Source organism: Canis lupus, chromosome 29 (assembly GCF_048164855.1).
Source record: "Canis lupus baileyi chromosome 29, mCanLup2.hap1, whole genome shotgun sequence".
Lineage (NCBI taxonomy): Eukaryota > Metazoa > Chordata > Mammalia > Carnivora > Canidae > Canis > Canis lupus.
The window spans coordinates 40,634,439-40,653,605 of NC_132866.1; the positions used below are offsets into that span (position 1 = coordinate 40,634,439).

At 42.5% G+C, this 19,167-nt stretch overlaps 1 protein-coding gene across 9 annotated transcripts in view; it reads right to left on the reverse strand.

The window, feature by feature from the left end:
* WDFY4 (WDFY family member 4) overlaps positions 1 to 19,167 on the reverse strand; it is a 285,777-nt gene that overhangs the window by 176,897 nt on the left and 89,713 nt on the right. For all 9 annotated transcript variants that reach the window (XR_012020969.1, XR_012020970.1, XR_012020971.1 and 6 more), the window contains 6 exons: positions 16,775 to 17,006; positions 15,503 to 15,648; positions 14,161 to 14,272; positions 13,245 to 13,435; positions 6,633 to 6,785; positions 1,103 to 1,176 (listed from right to left, as the gene is read on the reverse strand). Coding sequence is in view for 6 of the 9 variants with exons in the window: in XM_072806363.1 (XP_072662464.1) it covers positions 1,103 to 1,176; positions 6,633 to 6,785; positions 13,245 to 13,435; positions 14,161 to 14,272; positions 15,503 to 15,648; positions 16,775 to 17,006 (908 nt within the window). In the remaining 3 variants the exon portion in view is untranslated. The remainder of the gene's footprint in view (positions 1 to 1,102; positions 1,177 to 6,632; positions 6,786 to 13,244; positions 13,436 to 14,160; positions 14,273 to 15,502; positions 15,649 to 16,774; positions 17,007 to 19,167) is intronic.

A 19,167-nucleotide genomic window follows, 5' to 3' on the forward strand; every position in this document is an offset into this window, starting at 1 on the left:
CAGCAGCCATCTTGCCATCTGCCCAAATGAAGCCAGCATGGAAAAAAGCATGGACAAGGTGGTCTCAGATGGAGTAGTGCCACCCAGCCACGTGGGAAAATCTGCCCCATTCCAGTGAATGAGCCAATAAAATCTCCCTTTCCCAACCTTCTTTTTGTCCTCCCCCTTTTCTTTTTTTCTTCCCCCTCTCCCTTCCTTAAGTTGGTTTGAGTTGTATTTCTACCACTTGCAACCAAAAGAGCCCTGGGGGAAAAAAAAAGCCCTGGGAAACGTACAAGGGGTAGTGGAAAGGGAGGTGGGCAGGGGGATGGAGTGCCTGTGTGATGGGCACTGAGGGGGGCACTTGACGGGATGAGCACTGGGCGTTATGCTATATGTTGGCAAATCGAACTCCAATAAAAATATATATGTATATATACACACAAATACATATATATATATATACACACGAAGTCACTTAGAAGGAAAGTGGATTGGGAGACAAAGAGGACATAGAGATGTGTTTTCCCTTGCTGAGTCCCTGAGGGTTCTAGCTGCTGAGCTAGAGATTCCCCTTCTGGGTTCAAAATCCACCAGGGGACAGGCTTGCCCCACATAGGTGAGCCACTGGGAAGGACACTGCTACAGATTGAATTTTGTGTCACCCCAAATTCCTATGTAAAAACCTAACCTTCAATGAGACAGTATTTGGAGGTGCCATCTTTGGGAGGTAAACGTGTCAGGAAAGTAGAGCCCTTGTGATGAGATTAGTGCCTTTATGTAAGAGATGCCAGTGAGCTTCCTCACCCCTCCCACCAGGTGACATTATAGTGAGATGTCTGCTCTCACCAGACAGCAAATCTGCCAGCGCCTTGATATTAGACTTCCAGCCTCTAGAAAAGCGAGAACTAAATTTCTGCCATTTATCTGCCACCCCATGTATCATATTTTGTCACAGCAGCCCAAGTGGACTGAGACAGACGTGCTGCCACCTGGGAATTCAGTGCCCCGGAAATGGGAGAAGGCCATGGTTGCTGAGCCATTGCCCGTCCTGGCCCCTCAATTCTCCTCCTTGGCATGAAGCCACTAGTTCTAGCCCCCACACTGCCAAAGACCAGCCTACCTTGGTGATCGAAGAATTTCCACAAGGTGGGAAAAGAGGGAGAGCTCGAGGTTGTCTGCGGTATTCATCCAGAGCTGGAGACAACAAACATGCAGTGAAACCGAGATGTGTGTAAAGAAGGGATCCCAGAAAGGGTGAGCAGGTACCGGGCTGGACATGGTCTCCTGACGCCTGAAATCACTAACACAATCTAGCAGCTTAGGAATCAGACCAGTTCCCCCAACATCTAGAACTTAGAGGGTGCCTTCCCCAGGGGAGAGCTCAGACACCACTCCTCTCCTCTCCATGTTTGCTGCTGTCTGGTACTTCAGTGTGAGTCTTGACTGGAACCAAGGACACCGGCACTAACCTATGTCTGGCCCTCAGCCCCACAGCCCATGTAGCCACACACCAAATGCAGCTCATCCTCCCTGAAGCCTGCAAGGCAAATACCAGTCTTCCCAAGTTAGAAATGAGGAAACAGGCTGAGACAGACCAGGTGAGGGACAGGTCCCACTTACCACCTGCAAGTGATAGGATTCAAATTAGAAGCTGAGTCTTGCCTGTCTAGTTTTATGCTACTTCCACCACACATCCAACTTGTGCACGCATCACTCTCTTCACTGTCCTACTCTTTAAAACCTGCAGCACAGGGCAGCCTGGGTGCCTCAGCAGTTTAGCATCACCTTCAGTCCAGGGCGTGATCCTGGAAATCCGGGATCGAGTCCCACGTCGGGGTCCCTGCATAGAGCCTGCTTCTCCCTCTGCCTGTGTCTCTGCCTCTCTCTCTGTGTGTGTCTCTCATGGATAAATGAACAAAATCTTTAAAAAAATAAAAATAAAACCTGCAGCACAGCCTCGTCCCCTTGCACACAGCTGCACTGCGAGTTGCATGTGAAAGGGAATGCATGCAGATTCCAAGAGTGAACTTCCTCACTCAGGTGGTTTTCACTCACAGTAAACAAAATGCAGCTGCTAATCATCCTGCTGGAGCCAGGTTGACAGCCTGCCTTCAGGTCTCATGTCTTTGCCCCTTTAGAGAGCTCTATTTCTTATTTCCTAATACTGACATTTCCTAGGGCCCGGAATTAAGAGGATTCTAATCTGGATTGCAACAGTGCATTCACGGAGAAGGTAAAAGATCTCACACTTATAAGTGAGACTATTGTCTAGAGGCAAGAAGTGCCCTACAGTTCTTGTCCTAAAATAGTATCGTTATCTGCATGTACTAGCTAAGAAGAGTGAGGCTTAGGGAGACTAAGTAACTTGCCTGGCGCCCCATGGTTTCTAATTGGCAGAGCCCAGCTTCAAAGCCTGGTCTGTCTGACCATCAAGCCCAACCTCCTGTCTCCTCACCACATTCCCCACCCCCCCCCACCCCCCCCAGGCATCTCCTGCAGACAATGACCCAAAGGGTCAATACCGACCTCACTTGAATCAAGTAGGTGTCCGTGGCTCTATCCTCTTAAGAGTGAAAGCAAAAGAGCCTCTAAGGACCCAAGTTTCTGAGGAGGCCCTTGAAGGCAGAGACCACCCTTCTCTAGTCCCTAGGGCCAAATACCACACATACCACATATTGAGTACTCAATAAAGACCCATTAAATGTTTTAAAAGAGTGAATGTAAGGTAAGTTAAGGTAAAATATGTGGATTGCTCTTAAACCAGAAGCACACTAACAGAATTCCAGCTCCTGTTTGCACATGCACTGCCTGGCACACACAGAGGAGGGCAACTGCCATTTGGGAGAGCTGGTGTGGGCTGTGGCCCCAGTAGGGATAGAGGTAGGCAGGCCTGGCACCCCAATATGGAAGTCTGTAGGAGTCCAAGTGCCTGCACGCTTGGAATGTTCACTCATGAAGGTAGTCATTGAACAAATGCTTCATCAGCCTCCGTGACAGGAGAAATGAGAAAGTAAGACTGCACCTACCAATCATGTGTGCCCCTGAGCCCTTACCTTTCCCACAGAAGCATATCCTAGTTTCCTTTCCAGAGCACTGGAACAATAAGAAGCTGCCACACCACACTGGAGACTGCCTAGCACTTTAGAAATTACATAATACCAAGTATCTGAATTTTGGGAAACGTGGAAAGTTGAATCTTTTGGTTATTACCCTGTGTCACATAACCCCTGTACTGCAAATTGCACTGAGATGTCTGGATTCGATTTCTTTGAATATCAAATGGATAATATGTCGAAGTTTTCCCTCTCCCCATCTCTGAGACCACTTCACTCTCAGAATGAGCTGGCCTGTCCCTTCTTCAAGGAACCCAAAGCCTCAACCTCCTGTCCCTTCCCTATTTCCCTACTTCCTGTCTCTCCCTGCTTCCCAACTTCCTGCTTCTCAACTTCCTGTCTCCCCACTCTTTCTCAACTATCTGTCTCAATCATCATACATGGAATCCACCTTTACTCTTGTAACCCACTCTCTTATCTCTGAACCTTCCCTCTCCTTTAAGGACTGCCCCATCAATAGTGATTCTCCCACTAGTATATTTAACCATCGTTTTCTGATGCTTCCTTCTCCTAAGCCTACAAGCAGACTCAAATCCCTTAAGTATTGAAACTTCCTCCCTTCTATTTTCTTCTCTTTTTTTTCTTACTCTAAAGCCAATAAGAATCTATCTCAACTATCTTGACTTCCATCCTCCTCCCTTCACCTCACTTCTGACTCCATTACTTACCTTTCACTAGGCCTGTCAAGACCTTCAATTGACTTCCAAGTGACTTCCAAATTTTACACCATCCTACAAATTATAAAATCTACAACTTACACATCCTTGTTTTTATTTTAATTGATGGGGACAGACATTTGGAAAGGTTTTCTTCTTTTTGAAATTTGGTCCTTCTAATCTCTACATTTATTTCATTTCCTTTTGTTTTACTTTGATCTTTTAGTTTCTGGTTTTTGTGGGTTGCTTGTTTTCTTAACTTCAGCTTCAAAAGGACCAACTTATCTAAAAGTTTACTCAGGGAGTGGTGGGGTGGTGACCATGGTCATTCCGCGAGCAGGCTGTGGGAAGGTGGTGGGTTCCTCCATGGGTAATTTCTGGGCCAGGCTGCAGGCAGGAATGCTTTGAAGCCAAGCTGCCTGACCTCTGCCGCAGCATTTTGGAAGGTACAGGTGTGCATGCTGTCTTGTTTATCAGTGTAGTTAGGTCATTTGTGCATATCTCCTTTCCTTTTATACATGGAGAGCCTATATTCCATACCTGGCTGGCTTCCTGCATAACCCTTTCATCCATCTTCAGATCCAAATCGAGGGCCTGGTTCAATTAGCTAATATTTTATTTAGGATTTTGTAGCTATATTTATGAATAAGATTGGACAGGTCTCATGAATGCTCTTTTGAACTATTAGTGACTTGGTGCGCAGCAATGTACTATAGGTCATAAGGTCCTAGCACTTGTGTGCTTCTAGTTTTAGATAACTCCCTCCTTTATTCCCTGGCTCCTTGTATGTTTCTCATCTTCCTTTCTCAAGACCTATTTCCTCCCCATTTTGCCTGTCCATGGGTCACTGTCTGGTTCTTAAAATCCCAGACTTTGGGAGATGAACTCTAGATAGCATTCTCCCTGACTCTCCATTTTGTAATGAGATGTAGTATTTACTCTTAACATAGGATCATTTGGGGGGCAGCCCAGGTGGCTCAGCGGTTTAGCGCTGCCTTCAGCCCAGGGCCTGATCCCTGGAGATCTGGGACCGAGTCCTATGTCAGGCTCCCTGCATGGAGCCTGCTTCTTCCTCTGCCTGTGTCTCTGCCAATCTCTCTCTCTCTCTCTCTCTCTCTCTCTCTGTGTGTGTCTCTCATGAATAAATAAATAAAATCTTTAAAAAAATTTTTTTTCAAAACAAACAAACAAACATAGGATCGTTTGGAATCAGAGTTCTGAGGAGGAGAGGGTAAGAGTGTACTAGTGACTGGCTTGACTGATGATCTCTTCTCCAAAGGTGTAGGCTCCAGAGCTTCTAATATAGTCAAATGGAAGGAGCAGACAAGCTGGACATTAGTGTCTTTTCCTTTTCGTAAAAGTGTTTTAACCAAAAAAAAAAAAGAGTCCATAATAAATATTTTTAATATCTATGTTATATGAGAAAAGGTAGGAGTTAAAATATATCTATACTGTGATTATGACTATGATATAAAAATATATGTATATTATGCATAGAAAGTGCAGTAAAGCAATGCCTTAAAAGTTGAAAATGGGGATCCCTGGGTGGCGCAGCGGTTTGGCGCCTGCCTTTGGCCCAGGGCGCGATCCTGGAGACCCGGGATCGAATCCCACATCAGACTCCCGGTGCATGGAGCCTGCTTCTCCCTCTGCCTATGTCTCTGCCTCTCTCTCTCTCTCTCTGTGACTATCATAAATAAATAAAAATTAAAAAAAAAATAAAAATAAAAATAAAAAGTTGAAAATGGTCATCTGGATATCTGAAGTAGAAGCTTCCACCCTCACTCTTCTATAATTTTAAATATTCTATAATAAGTATATATCATTTTTTAAATTAAGAAAGTCCATTTTTAAAATCCTTCCATGACTGCAGCAGGGATTGGCTAAAGTACCTATCATGTCATGCAGCCTAGCATATCCCACCTGTCTCATCTCCCAGCCCATCCAGCCTCATGTCTCCCTGCAACAAACAGTTCTTCAGTCACCCTTCAAGACACTTGCTCTCAAATCCCCATGGTTGTACTCATCCCTCCTGTGTGTGAATAGTGTACACACCCCCTGGAATGTTCCCCCACTGAACGTATTCTGCCCGACTCAGCCCCAGAGTCCCTGATCTGGAAATATGAATGGACTGTGCTCTCACCCTACTCCCCTGATGCCCTGTGACTGTCTCCCTGTGGCATCTAAGCATATTGTAGTATCACCTCGATCATGTCCTGGGCCCAGGCGGCGGCTGTGTACCAGCATGTCTCCAGGACACAGCCGGTGCCTGACCCCAGTGGGCACTCAGTAAATGGTGCTTTGGGAACAGAGCAAGTCACTTGAATTCTGTGCGGTACCCTCACTTAGCCGCAGGCCTGCCCTCAGGGTCTCTCAGTCAGCCCTTTCAAGGAGTGTTTGATGGATGAGCATTAGGTGTTCTATTATATGTTGACAAATTGAATTTAAATTTAAAAAAATGTAAAAAAAAAAAAAAAAAAAGAATGTTTGTCAACAGCAAAGCTCCACCCAAGGGACTGGGATATATATTTTTTAAACCCATATATATTTTGTACCCTACAGTTTTAGAAGCCTTTCCCAGATATAAACTGGTTTGACCCCACACCAGCCTCTGAGGGAGAGGTGATGCTTCCCATTTCACATACAAGAGGACTAGAACTCAGAGAAATCAAGAAACTTGCCCAAGGCCACATAGCCCATTGGTGGTCTCTTCTTAATTATAAACCCAAGCCTCTGGGCTCCAAAGCCTTTGAAGTTTTCTCTTTCACCTCCCTCATGATTATTGAGGAAGCTGGCCAGCAGAGTTTAGAGGAAGCTCCAGATGTTCTTTACCAGGACACACACCCACTGTTTCAGGTCTAATGACTAGTCTCCAGTTTACCTCAAAATTGCAGAGGATGTGTCGAAAGACACCAACGTTGGTGACAGCAGATGACCCAAAGCCTAATTCTGCAGTGCCAGCAATGGAGAGGATGAGCTGAAAAATTCGGTGGTTTAGGAGAGAAGTCTTTTTCCTCAAGAGAAAAGCCATTATCTGAAAAAGTTAAAACACAGCAATTTCTTCATGAATGCATTCTTAGAACTCTTTCTCCTTCATCTCCTTTTCCCACTAGCACCCATCCTCAGCCCAGACTGCAAACCCTCTGCTCCCTGGTGCTATTCCCTTCATTCCCATGTTCACAGAGGAAAAACACATCACCAACTTCTGTGGCTGCTTCCCCACCCGTGTTCACTTCTCTGGACTCATGTGACTTCACCTCTTACTGTGGACCCCCTGCTTCTTTCTGATAATCTCCCCCTGTGTCTCCAGGATGCCACTGTCTGTTGGTTTCTTCCTACATGTAGTTTAGTTTAGCTTAGTTTAGTTGTTTAGTTTAGTTTAGTTTTAGAGGTAGAGTTTAGTAAATCATCAATAAACACCCAGTGCTTATTCCATCAAGTGCCCTCCTTAATGCCCATCACCCAGTTACCCCATTCCCCCCAAACTCCTCCCCTCCCCTCAGTTTGTTTCCTAGAGTAAAGGGTCTCTTATGGTTTGCCACCATCCCTGTTTTTATCATTTTATTTTCCTTCCCTTCCCCTATGTTCATCTGTTTTGTTTCTTAAATTCCACATATGAGTGAAATCTTATATGTCTTCCTCTGACTGATTTATTTTGCTTAGCAAAATACTCTTTAGCTTCATCTATGTCATTGCAAATGGCAAGATTTCATTCTTTAAAATGAATGATGATGATGGCTGAGTAATATTCCATTTTGAAGATAGATGATATATAGATAGATAGACCACATCTTTTTTTATCCATTCATCTGTTGATGGACATCTGAGCTCTTTTCATATTTTGGCTATCATGGACATTGCTGCTATAAACATTGGGGGGTATGCCCCTTAGAATCACTGTGTTTGTCATTATGTTCACAGTACATCAAAGCTGTAATCAAGACAGTATGTTACTGGCACAAAAACAGACACATAGATCAATAGAACAGAATAGATAACCCAGAAACATACCCTCAACTCTATGGTCAACTAATCTTCAACTAAACAGGAAAGAATATCCACTGAAAAAAAAGTCTCTTCAACACTGATTTGGGGAATATTAGACAGCCACAGGCAAAAGAATGAAATTGGACCATTTTCTCACACCATATACAAAAATAAACTCAAAATGGATGAAAGATATAAGTATGAGACAGGAATCCATCAAAAGCCTAAAAGACAACACAGGCAGAAACTTCTTGGATCTCAATCGCAGCAACTTCTTGGTAGACATCTCTCCAAAGACAGTTGTGATCAATGAATACTCACTATCTTTCCAGACTGCTCCAATCACTTCTTGGATATATCTGAAATCAGACCACTTCCCACTCCCCCACTAAGACATAATTAGGATGGCTGAAAGTTGCTTCAGAAAAATCACACACAGGCTGACTGGTTTTACTTTGCAGTAACAGTGTCAAGTGCCAAAATAGTCCTCATTTGGCCTGGTGGTCCAATTCTGTTTTTTTAGTAAGCTGGGTTTTTTCATTCTAAAGATTAGGATTTCATCTCTTCTCTCTTCCCAACCTCACTTTGCCCCTACCACCCAACTTCATACCCTGCTGAGAAGACAGAACCCATCAGACATGAACAGTCCCATCTTCCCATACCAGATCCACTGATATCTGTGTTGCACTTCTTCGTGTTACAAGCAGGGTCTCCACCCACACGGCCCCTGGAACCCAGCCCTTACCTTCTTGAGGATATTACTTCATGGGAATTCTCAGCTCTTCTCTCCTAGCTGCATCCATCTCTCTCTCTCTCTCTCTCTCTCTCTCTCTCTCTCTCTCTCTCCCTCTCTGTCTCTGTCTCTCCCTCTCATCACTTCTTCCCACTGACAAAAACATCTAGTATTTCTCATCTTAAAAAGAACCCTCCCTTGACTCCTAACCCTTCGGGTTTGACCTCTATTTCTTGAGCCCTCTTCATAAATAAACTTCTAGAAAGCACTAATAGGCACAATTTGGCTCCATGTCCTCACTTCACCTTCTGTCTTCGACCTCTTCCAGATGGCTGCTGTCTCTATCTGTCCACCTGTCACCAGTGACTTCTAGATGCCAAATCCAGTAGGGATATCTCTGCCCTTATTTGCTTTGTTATTTGTCAGCGTTTAGCATTGTTTGATCCTATCTGCCTTCTTGAAACACTATCTTCTTTTGGATTCTTTGACAACATTTTCTTCAATTTTTCTTCCCTCTTCTTCTCAATGTCCTTTGTTGAGTTTTGATCATATGTCCATCCTCTACATGGAGAGCTCCTTATTACTTCCTCCTGAACTCTACTCTTTCTCTTCATCCATTTCTTCAATATCCTTGAGTGAAATATCATCATGATGATATTGATGACTCTCACATTTATACTTTCAGCCCAGCTTGCATCTCTACGCTCCAGAGCCATCTGTCCCACTTGGCATTTGACCTTTGATGTCATGCAGACATTTAAGACTTAGCATGCCCCAAATATCTTCCTTCCTTCCTGTCTGCAGCACACAGTACTGGTTGCCTCCTGGTGCTATCTGCCCACACTGCTTACAAAGATCCCAAGCCTTCCCAGGCTATCCGGGAATATACTCTCATATCTTGTTGGATTCTATCTCAGTCTCCTACTCAAATCTCACCCCTCCAGCCTATCTTTCTCAGTGGAGTCAAAGGTCATTCTAAAGATCAATCTTTCTTATTATTGCTCATCACTTCCGAGATAAAATCTATTCCACTAAGAGTAGCAGAGTTCTAGTCCTTGTCTGTCTCTCCATACAGGTCATTGTGCACTGGCCTTCATGTCCTTCCTCCCTGCCACATGGATCCTTCAAGTGTTTTTAATGTTAGTCTGAAATGCCACTTTCTTTACTATGCTATGAAAATCCATCTTATAAAACTTGCTTGGATGTCACCTAATTTAAGAAGAGGATGATAAACAAGTTTTGATAGAAATAACAGAGAGGTTTATATTCTAATATGTGCTCAGGTTCAAACAGCAAATCAGAAAATGAGTAGAGTAAAAGCCTAAAAATTATTAAATTTACTTTTGAGCAACCCATTTAATTGAAGACCCTTGCTTTCATTCACTGATTCATTCCATAAAACCTTGATGAGCAACTACTGTATACATGTACTTTTAGGGTACACCAGTGAACTAGCAGGTCCTGTCCTGTTCTCATGGGTCATGTATCTAGGGGGTGAAACAGACCACAGACATGAGAGTATATAGAGATCATGCCAACTGATCATGCCAGTTGTTATGAAGAAATAGAAAGGAAGAAAAGGTATCTAGTATATGATGAGATAGGATGGGGATTCTCTTTTATAAAGCGTAATTCAAAGAAGTCATATAATAATAATAACAGTAACCTTGTTTCTTTTTTCAGACCTGTCATTTCCCACCTGCCTTACCACTCTTTGTCCAATCCCTGCTTCTGATTTGCCCTGAAGACATAAATATTTGCAATATTTCCTTTTTAAGACATAAGAAGAGTTTTTAAATTTCCCCCTTCTGTCTTCATTTGGAAAGGTACAATATATCTCTTAATCTGATTGGTTCTTTACTCAAACAAAGTATTTGGGAGTCTTTGTCTCCCAGTCATGTTTTACTGTCCACGCTGCTACAGAGTGAATGTTTGTGTCCCCTCCCTCCCTCCAAAAATCCATATGCTGAATTGTAATCCCCAGTGTGATGGTATTAAGAGGTGGATCCAAGGGAGGTTCTTCAGTCATGAAGTACATGGGACTTGTAAATGGTGCCCTTAGAAAAGAGACCACAGAGCGCTCCCTTATCCTTTCCACCATGTGGGAATACAGTGAAAAGGCAGCCATCTATAAACAAGGAAATGGCTTTCACCGGACACCAAATTGGCCAGTGATTTTGAACCTCCCACTCTACAGAACTGTGAGAAATAAATTTCTGTTGTTTATGAGCCACTGTGTCTATGGTATTTTTGTTATAACAGCCCAAACCAATGGAGGCAGATAAGTTTCATGGAGGGCGGGACTAAGCCCATTTTGTTCATCCATACACCCTGCTGCCTGGCACTGTACCTAGCTCTTGGGAGACATTCAGTCAATATTAACTGAGTAAATAGACTCCATCCATGGGCCTTTCCTTGTCTCTGCCATATCTTTCTTCCTGAAAAACTCAAGCAACACAGTCCCACATGTGGTATTGGCCACTTTTGTAGCTCTGTGGCACATTATTTCTTTCAAGGCACTCTGCTCAGGCAAAGAAAACACTCATTTAGAATTCACAATGCACCATGTCCTCCCCTTAGCTGTAGGGAGGCCACAGTGCACGTGAGTGAGAGTTCCAGGTCTCCATGAGCCTGAAGTTTCTGGAAAGATGGCTGGAGAACACCCAAGTCATAGAGAGCATGGTAGTCCTGGAAGAGAACCTCAGACACTTATTGCATTCAATTTACACTAAAATTATCTTGGTATTTGTCTTATTTTATCCTTCTACATAAACCCACAAGATCAGGAACTGCTATTACCTTTTTAGAAATGCTCACAATAATTGCCAACATCCCTAGCCACAGCAGATCTGTATTGCTAAAGTGGAACATATCCCACTACTGCTGCTTTTAACAACATGATCAAAGAAAACTTTTAATTTAACAATAGCCCCAATTCTTGAGTTTTTTCTTTTTTTTTTTCTTGAGTTTTTTCTTAAAGATTTTATTTATTTATCCATGAGGGACACACACACACGGGGGGGTGGGGGTGGGTAGAGACACAGGCAGAGGGAGAAGCAGACTCTAATCAGGAAGCTCAACGCGGGACTTGATCCTGGGTCTCCAGGATCAGGCCCTGGGCTGAAGGTGGCGCTAAATCGCTGAGCCACCCAGGCTGCCCAATTCTTGAGTTTTAATATAAACCCAGTCATGCCCATTCACTTATTACCAAAATATTTACTAAGTATCTGTTTGGTCTCAATAATATATTGGCAAAGAATAAGGAAACACCCAAGCCTCTAAACAATTACAACCTCACAGAAATGAGGAGAGTCATAATTACAGCACTGGGTAGGAGCAGTTAGACAGAGCGCATGCACAGTGCCAAGAGCAGCCAAGAGTTGGCCGTACACTCAACTCAGGGCTTAGAGGAGAGATCCTCTTTTACATTTCAACTTGACCTGGGAAGATAAGAAGGTGTGTACCTGGGGAAGAAAGGGAAATGGCCTTCCAAGCCAAGGATACAGGTACACAAAGTAATATGATGTGGTTAGCAACCCATGACCATGCAGGATTCAGGAAGGAAGGTGCATTGGCTGGGCAGAAAATGGGGCTAAATAGGACTGGAAGGACAGGTTAGTGGCCAGTTTTCAAAGACCTCTGGAATCCAGTATAAGGAGCTTGAGATATTATATCAGTGACTGGGTGCCTTTGAAAGGTTTGCACAGGAAAGAGGTCTCATCAAGTCTGTAATGTAGAATTATGACTGGTATCAATGAGATTTAAAGGAATAGCAGAAGGAACAGGCCACTGTCCAGCTGTGGCAGCAGTCTAGGAGAGAGTAGGTAGGCCTGAAGTGATACCACATAACTTTATTCTTCTCAGATCCTGAGTTGGGGGCCAAAGAGATAAGGAGACTTTCTCCTAGCCCCCACTGTACCCAGGAGGAACCACAACGTGACATTGTCTAGACTTTGACACTAGTCTTGTCTTTCATGATTTCCTTCCAGCCATGCAGGAAGGTATTAAAGGGCAGTGAAAATAAATAAATAAAATAAATAAATAAATAAATAAATGGCAGTGAACATGTCTCATGTGACCTCACAAATAGTAAATAGCACTGACAATCACAGTTACTCTAAGCAGACACTCTTCTGAATGCTCAGCATATATTAACTCACTTAATCATCACAGCCCTATAAAATAAGTGCTAATATTATTTTCATTTTACAGATAGGTAACTGGGGCACAGAGAGATTAAGAACTAGAGATGGCAGCCACTTACAGAGCCCTTATTCTGCACAGGCATAATGCTCAACCCTCCACTTGAATTAAATGGTCTAGTGCTCACTACAACCCCAGGACACAGGAAGCGAGATAATCCATATTATACTATTAAGGAAACTGAGGCAGAGAGGGTAGGTAATTCATCTAAGATTAAATATCAAGTTTGAAGAAGAGGCAGGATTCAAACCCAGCACCCTGGTTCCTCTGCCCAGGCTCCTAGCCATCGTGTTAGGTGCAAAGTAGGTGGATCACACATGATTCCTGAATTCAGCAAAAGGTACAAGTATATAGGTGAGCACCCCCATTCTGATCAAAGTCCCTCTCTGTTTGGCTATCACTCAGCCCTCTGCTGTGGTGACACTGGTCTCAAGACCCTTCTGCTTGGTTTCCCTTCTCCAAAAGTTGCCATGGAGGGAAAGTCCACTAAGGCCAGTGAAGCTCCTCCCTGCTCCTTGGGAATAACAGCCTCTTGGGGAATTACAGGCTCAGATGGGAGGGTGGGATTACCTGGTACCCACGGATGTGCTGCATCAGGTGATCACACATGACGTTGCTGGTCAGGACAGAGTGCAGGACTTTGATGGCCGCATACATGGTATGGTCATCTGTTGCTAAGGAAATGAGGCCCAGGAGGATAGCAGGCCCGCCAATGAAGTCCAGGCTGCTGGCTGCTGGGATGGAGTGGAACACCCTTATGCCTAGGTGAGACAAAGGGGCATTTCATCAATACATTGCAGCTTCAGGGCAATGGCTTTCCCCAGGAAACTTCAAGGACAAAAGAGCTGCCAGGGCTGTCTACTCACAGTAGAGGGGCCTGTGAGCATGGAACAGGCTAGGAGTGGGAGGAAGGGTGGGAGTTTTGAAAGTCTTAGCTCATTGAGCAATCCTACACTGAGTTCTTCCTGGGTCACCAAAAAGAGCTGAAACAGCCCAGAGGATTTCAGATCACTGCCTCTGTTGTGGCCCAGAGTGCTGGGCGAACCACATGCTCTCAGAGCCTCAGGCCACTGGTTGCTCTGACAATCTCAGGCTCTTGTCTGCTCTCTAGGTCCTGCAAGATCGGACCTCGCATCAACTCTCCGCTGTGCTCTTGCCCAACTACAGGACAGCCAGCAGTCACTAGCTATTGTTTTTACCCACACAACTGCAACTATTGCCTCTGTCAAAAGGCCCCCACTGTGCCCACTAGAAAGCTCCATTGTGCATACATGCCAGCCTGATTAGTAGCTGAGTTCAGTAGCAACTGCCAGATGCAGCAAGGTGAACTGACTTCTATGCAATGTGGAAGGCCAAGTTTCCAACAGGGCTAACTCTCCAAATCTCACCCTCACTGGATAGCTGCTCAGAAGTCCAGGCTACACAAGCAATGACAGCCACACACCCATCTTCCCAAATAGCAGTAAAAGGTCAAGGCCTGACCTACCTAAATGGCCCACAGCTACAGCTCCAACAGTTCGAAGAGAACCCGAGAGGTGGCCCGCACAATTTCTTAGCAAGAACACAGGCATGGTACTGTCACGGGATGAAATGTTCATCTAGAGAAATGAGCAACAATTAGTCTGAAGAAATTTTCCTGGAATGGAAGAGGTCTTATTTGTGAGGTCTTGGAAGGCAGGCACCCCCAAGGCCTGGTCCAGCACTGGCACTCAGTAAGAGAAAGTCAGTGAATAAATAACAAAGGAATCAATGTCAGAAAGACTGAAGTCAAATTTCAGGCTTCGTGTCCTGCCTCCTGGGCTGTGGCTTAGTCATGCGGGAGCAGCTTTGGTTACACAGTTGTGCTGCAGATGTCCTGCATGTCACCATGAAGAACTAATGAGGGCAAGGCAGACCGAAGGACATATGGAGGTGAAACAGTCTGCCTCCTTCTCAGTCTAGGTCATCCAGCCTTTGCATGCCCCAGCCTCACCATTCTCACAGGGCTAAGTGGATGAGTCTGGGGTCCTCTGTGGGTAAGGCACCACTGTGGTGCTCAATAGGACCTCATCCCAGATCTCTCCTCTTCAGTAAAGGGGATGGCCCTCTGTCTGTGAGGGTGCAGAGAATGTAAATAAATCAGCTCAAATTCATCAATGTTAAGCAAAAGAGCACTCTCTACAGGAATTAGGAAAGACTTTACCTAGTGGCATCTTCATCTATAAACATGTCTGCTTGTTGTCTTGCACATTTGCTGTTTAAAATAAACATGGCAACTCCCAGAACATTTTGCAGTGTTGGGGTGGGGGGTGGTCAGTAGCATCCAGAAAAGAGAAGCTCAATAGTATTTTCAGTGTCACCAAAGTTTTTTCAAATTCCATTTGTTCCTGTTCTCCAGTGAAGAATAAAGAGCATCTTCTCTGGATATCCCTGGATGGCTCAGCGGTTAAGCATCTGCCTTTGGCCCAGGGCATGGTCCTGGAGTCCCGGGATTGAGTCCCACATTGGGATCCCTGCATGGAGCCTGCTTCTCTCTCTGCCTATGTCTCTGCCTCTCTCTCTCTCTCTCTGTGTGTGTGTGTGTCTCATGAATAAATAAATAAAATCTTTAAAAAAAAAAAAAAGAGCATCTACTTTCTCCTCTGAGCAATTATAAATAAAGGGTTTAGTCTCAGGGGATGCTAATGGGTGGAGGGGCATATGATACTTTAACAAATGAAATGGGCAGCATTGTGTATCTGTCTACACATGCATGAACATGAATTAGTGTTCACTTAAGCATTGAAAACTGAAGCAAACTATGAGATCATGATTCCAAAAGAGGGCAACAGTGAAGGCAGAATTCCTACCTCTTTGGCAATCAGGCGGCTGTCCACCTCGCTGTAAGTGTTTCTGATGTCTGTAACACTGGTGATGGAGGAGCTGGCTACGTGAAGGCCAAAGGAAACCCTTTCCTCTGCAACCAGAGGCATCGCTTCCACATCAAGGTCCAGTCCTAAAACAATACATCTTTGATCATCTCTACTCTCTTTACAGAAAAGAAAGTACAACCTCAGTAAAATAAATATCTATGGCTATATGGCGAAGCTATCACTGAGAGACTGTCTTAAATGTTGCTATATTGTATGTTTGCATGTTGTATGTTTATGTCACATGTTTGCTCCTATCTGTGCTTTTCTGACACTTACAGGAAACTGTGGATAAATCTCACAGGATTAATTCTAATATAAAATAAAGGCATTCAAGTTGTGAAACCACTACAGCCTGAAACATCTACTAAGGAGATGATATAACCTCACCCTCCAAAACCAAAATGTTAAGTGATAAGAAAGCTGACTTATAAAAAAAAAAAAAAAGGAAGAGAGAGATTGGGCTGAAAGTCCTAAGATTTTCAATGAGCTACATGCCATGGTAAACATTCCACTTGGAATGAGCACCCTGGTCCCCAGGTCAAGGAGAGGCACACATGCTACTAGAATGGCATGGCCTGAATAGCCAGTCAGCAAAATTTTGGCTCTAGACTTGACCTCATGGCATGGCTCTGGCCAGTGCCATTTGCCAGAGGAAATGGAAGCTTGAAGAAGACATGGGGCCTGAAGAAGAAACACTCTACAGTGTTCAGCCGCCCTTCACTATGCATACAGCTTCTGTACATAAATTCATTCATCATTCTTCCCAGATGGGAGCTGACCCCCTTGACTTGATGGAGCACAGAGAGCAGTACTCCCTGCTTGAACAGCCAGCAATCAATAATGGAAATGTGGATGTATTTGTCTGCCTGTTTAATAATTGAAGACAACAGTGTACTTTAGTTAAAAAGCTTCTTCATTAAAAGGAATGTAACTTATTTATCGCATTCTCTTCTCTCTTTCTTTGCTGATGGTATTACCTACCCATTTTCCTCCATTATGGGCTTTGGAATTGAAATCCAAAGGATATTGTTATTTCCTTTTCTGTGACATTTTCTGTTGGGCTGTAAATTTATAATGATCCGATTACAGAGGTCTTCCCTAATGACTGACCTATGCTGAGTTTATTCTTTGTAAATATGCTATAAATAACTGGATGTCCATTTAAAAAATAATATCAGTGAGATCATTATAAATCAAAACACTCCTTACCTTGGGCATGCACAGCTTGGAAGTTACCACAGTATCTTGGGCCAAGTTTGTTAATAACTTCCAGAGTGTCCATTGAGATGGCTTCTTCAAAGAGGTATGTAGGGCCAAGACGCCATATTAATGATGACTTTTGTTTCCAAATTCGAGGGGTGGCAATATATCCATAAACATCCACAAATGAAGATGGATCCATTGAAAGGAAAGGCCCCGGTAAGGCCTGAATATACAACATCTGTTAAAATTAAAAGGATGGGGGTGGAAGGGAAAGGGAGAAATTTAACCTCAGAATTAAACAAATATACCATGGGTATAAAATGATATACTTTATTGTCTCAAAGTAAAAGCTTATTTTAGCTATAAACATTAAAAAGCATACTCTTGAAGCTGAGAAACAATGCAAAAAAAAAACCGTTTGCAAAATGCTAGTGGGAGTAAAAAACTGACACTATGCCTTTGGAAATAAATTTGACAAGGAATATTAAGAACCACTAAAATATTTATCTTTTTTGTTCCAGTCATTCAACTAAGAACCGAAATGTCCACTATTTGCACATCCATTAAGTTTTATGTACTAAAATAATTACAAACGTATCCAATTAGAAAGGGAAATAAAATTATCTATTTGCAAATGACATGTCCATGTGGAAAATTCCAAGGAATCTACAAAAAAGAAAAAATGTGTAACTCACTAATGAGTGAGTTTGGCAAGGTCAGAGGATACATGATCAACATACAAAAATCAATTGCATTCTATAGGCTAACAATGAACCTGCAGAAACCCAAATTAAAAACACAACATTTACAATTGCTCAAAAGAAAATGAAATATTTAATAAAACATATATGAAATCTATATACTAACAGTTCAAAAAAGATGATGAAAGAAATCAAAGAAAACCTATATAAGTGCAAGAGACATACCATGTTCCTGGATAGGAAAACTCAACACAGTAAAGATATCATTTCTCCCTAAAATGATCTATAGGTTTAATGCAGTTCCCATCAAAATGTCAGGTTTTTGTAGATACAGATAAGCTAATTCTAAAATTTATATTTGAAGACACAAGCCCTAAATAAATAGCTTACGTCTCCTTTTTTAAAAAAGGAGAGTGATTTTGATTATCTTTTTAGAAAGAGAAGAATTAAGTGAGGCACCATCTAACCAATATTGTTACATAGCTTATTACATACCAACAATAATTAAGATATGTGGTATTGGCACATGGATCAGTAAACTAGAATATAGAATCTGGGAATAAACCCATACAAATGTGCCAAACTGATTTTTGATGAAGGCTCAAAATCAATTCAATGAAGGAAGGATAGCCTCTTCAACCAGTGTTGCTGGAACAACTGGACATCATAGGAAAGAAATGAACTTCAACTTCAACTTCACACCTCCTACCAAAGTTAACTCCTAAGAGATCACAAATTTAAATGTAAATCTAGAAAACTTTTGGAAAAAACACAGAAGAAAATCTTCAGGATCTAGAGCTAGGCAAAGAGTTCTTAGACTTGACACCAAAAGCAGGAGTCATAAGAGGAAAATTTGGTGAATTATACTTCAACAAAATAAAAACTTTTGTTCTACAAACTCCTATGAGAAAGAAGATGGAACTTAAGCTACTGACTAGAAGAAATTCTTTGGCAAATAACACATCAAAGGACTAGTATCTAGAATATATAGAAAATCCCTTAAAATGTAAGAGGAAAAACCAAACAATCCAATTAGAAGAAGGCCACAAGACATAAACAGACATCACTTAAGAGGATACACAGATGGCAAATAAGCACTTGGGAAGATTTTTAATTTCATTAGCAATTAAAGAAATGTAAATTAAAAACATTATGAGATCATTATACATCTCTCAGAATAGCTAATATGAAAAGTAGCGACCACAGTGAATGCAGACAAACTGGATCACTCTTCCATTGCTGCTGGGAAATGTAAAATGGTACAGTCACTCTGAGAAAATGATTTGGCTATTTCTTATAAAACTAAACACACAATCACCATATGACCCAGCAATTGAACTCGTAGGCATTTATCCTAGAGAAATATGGACTGAAGTTCACACAAAAGCCTGTACACAAATGTTCATAGCAAAATAAAGAAGACAAAAAAAAACAAGAAAAAATATCCATATAGCTTTATTTGTAATATCCAAAAACTGGAAACAGCCCAAATGTCCTTCAGTCAGTGAATACACATCTTCAGTCAGTGAATACACAGTTACATACACATCTGTATCACAGAATACTACACAACAATAAAAAGGAATTAACCGTTTCACACTGCAATTATTTGGATGAATTTCCAGAGAATTATGCTGATTGAAAAAGCCAATCCTAAAAGATCACATACTCTACAGTTTAATATATATAATATCCTTG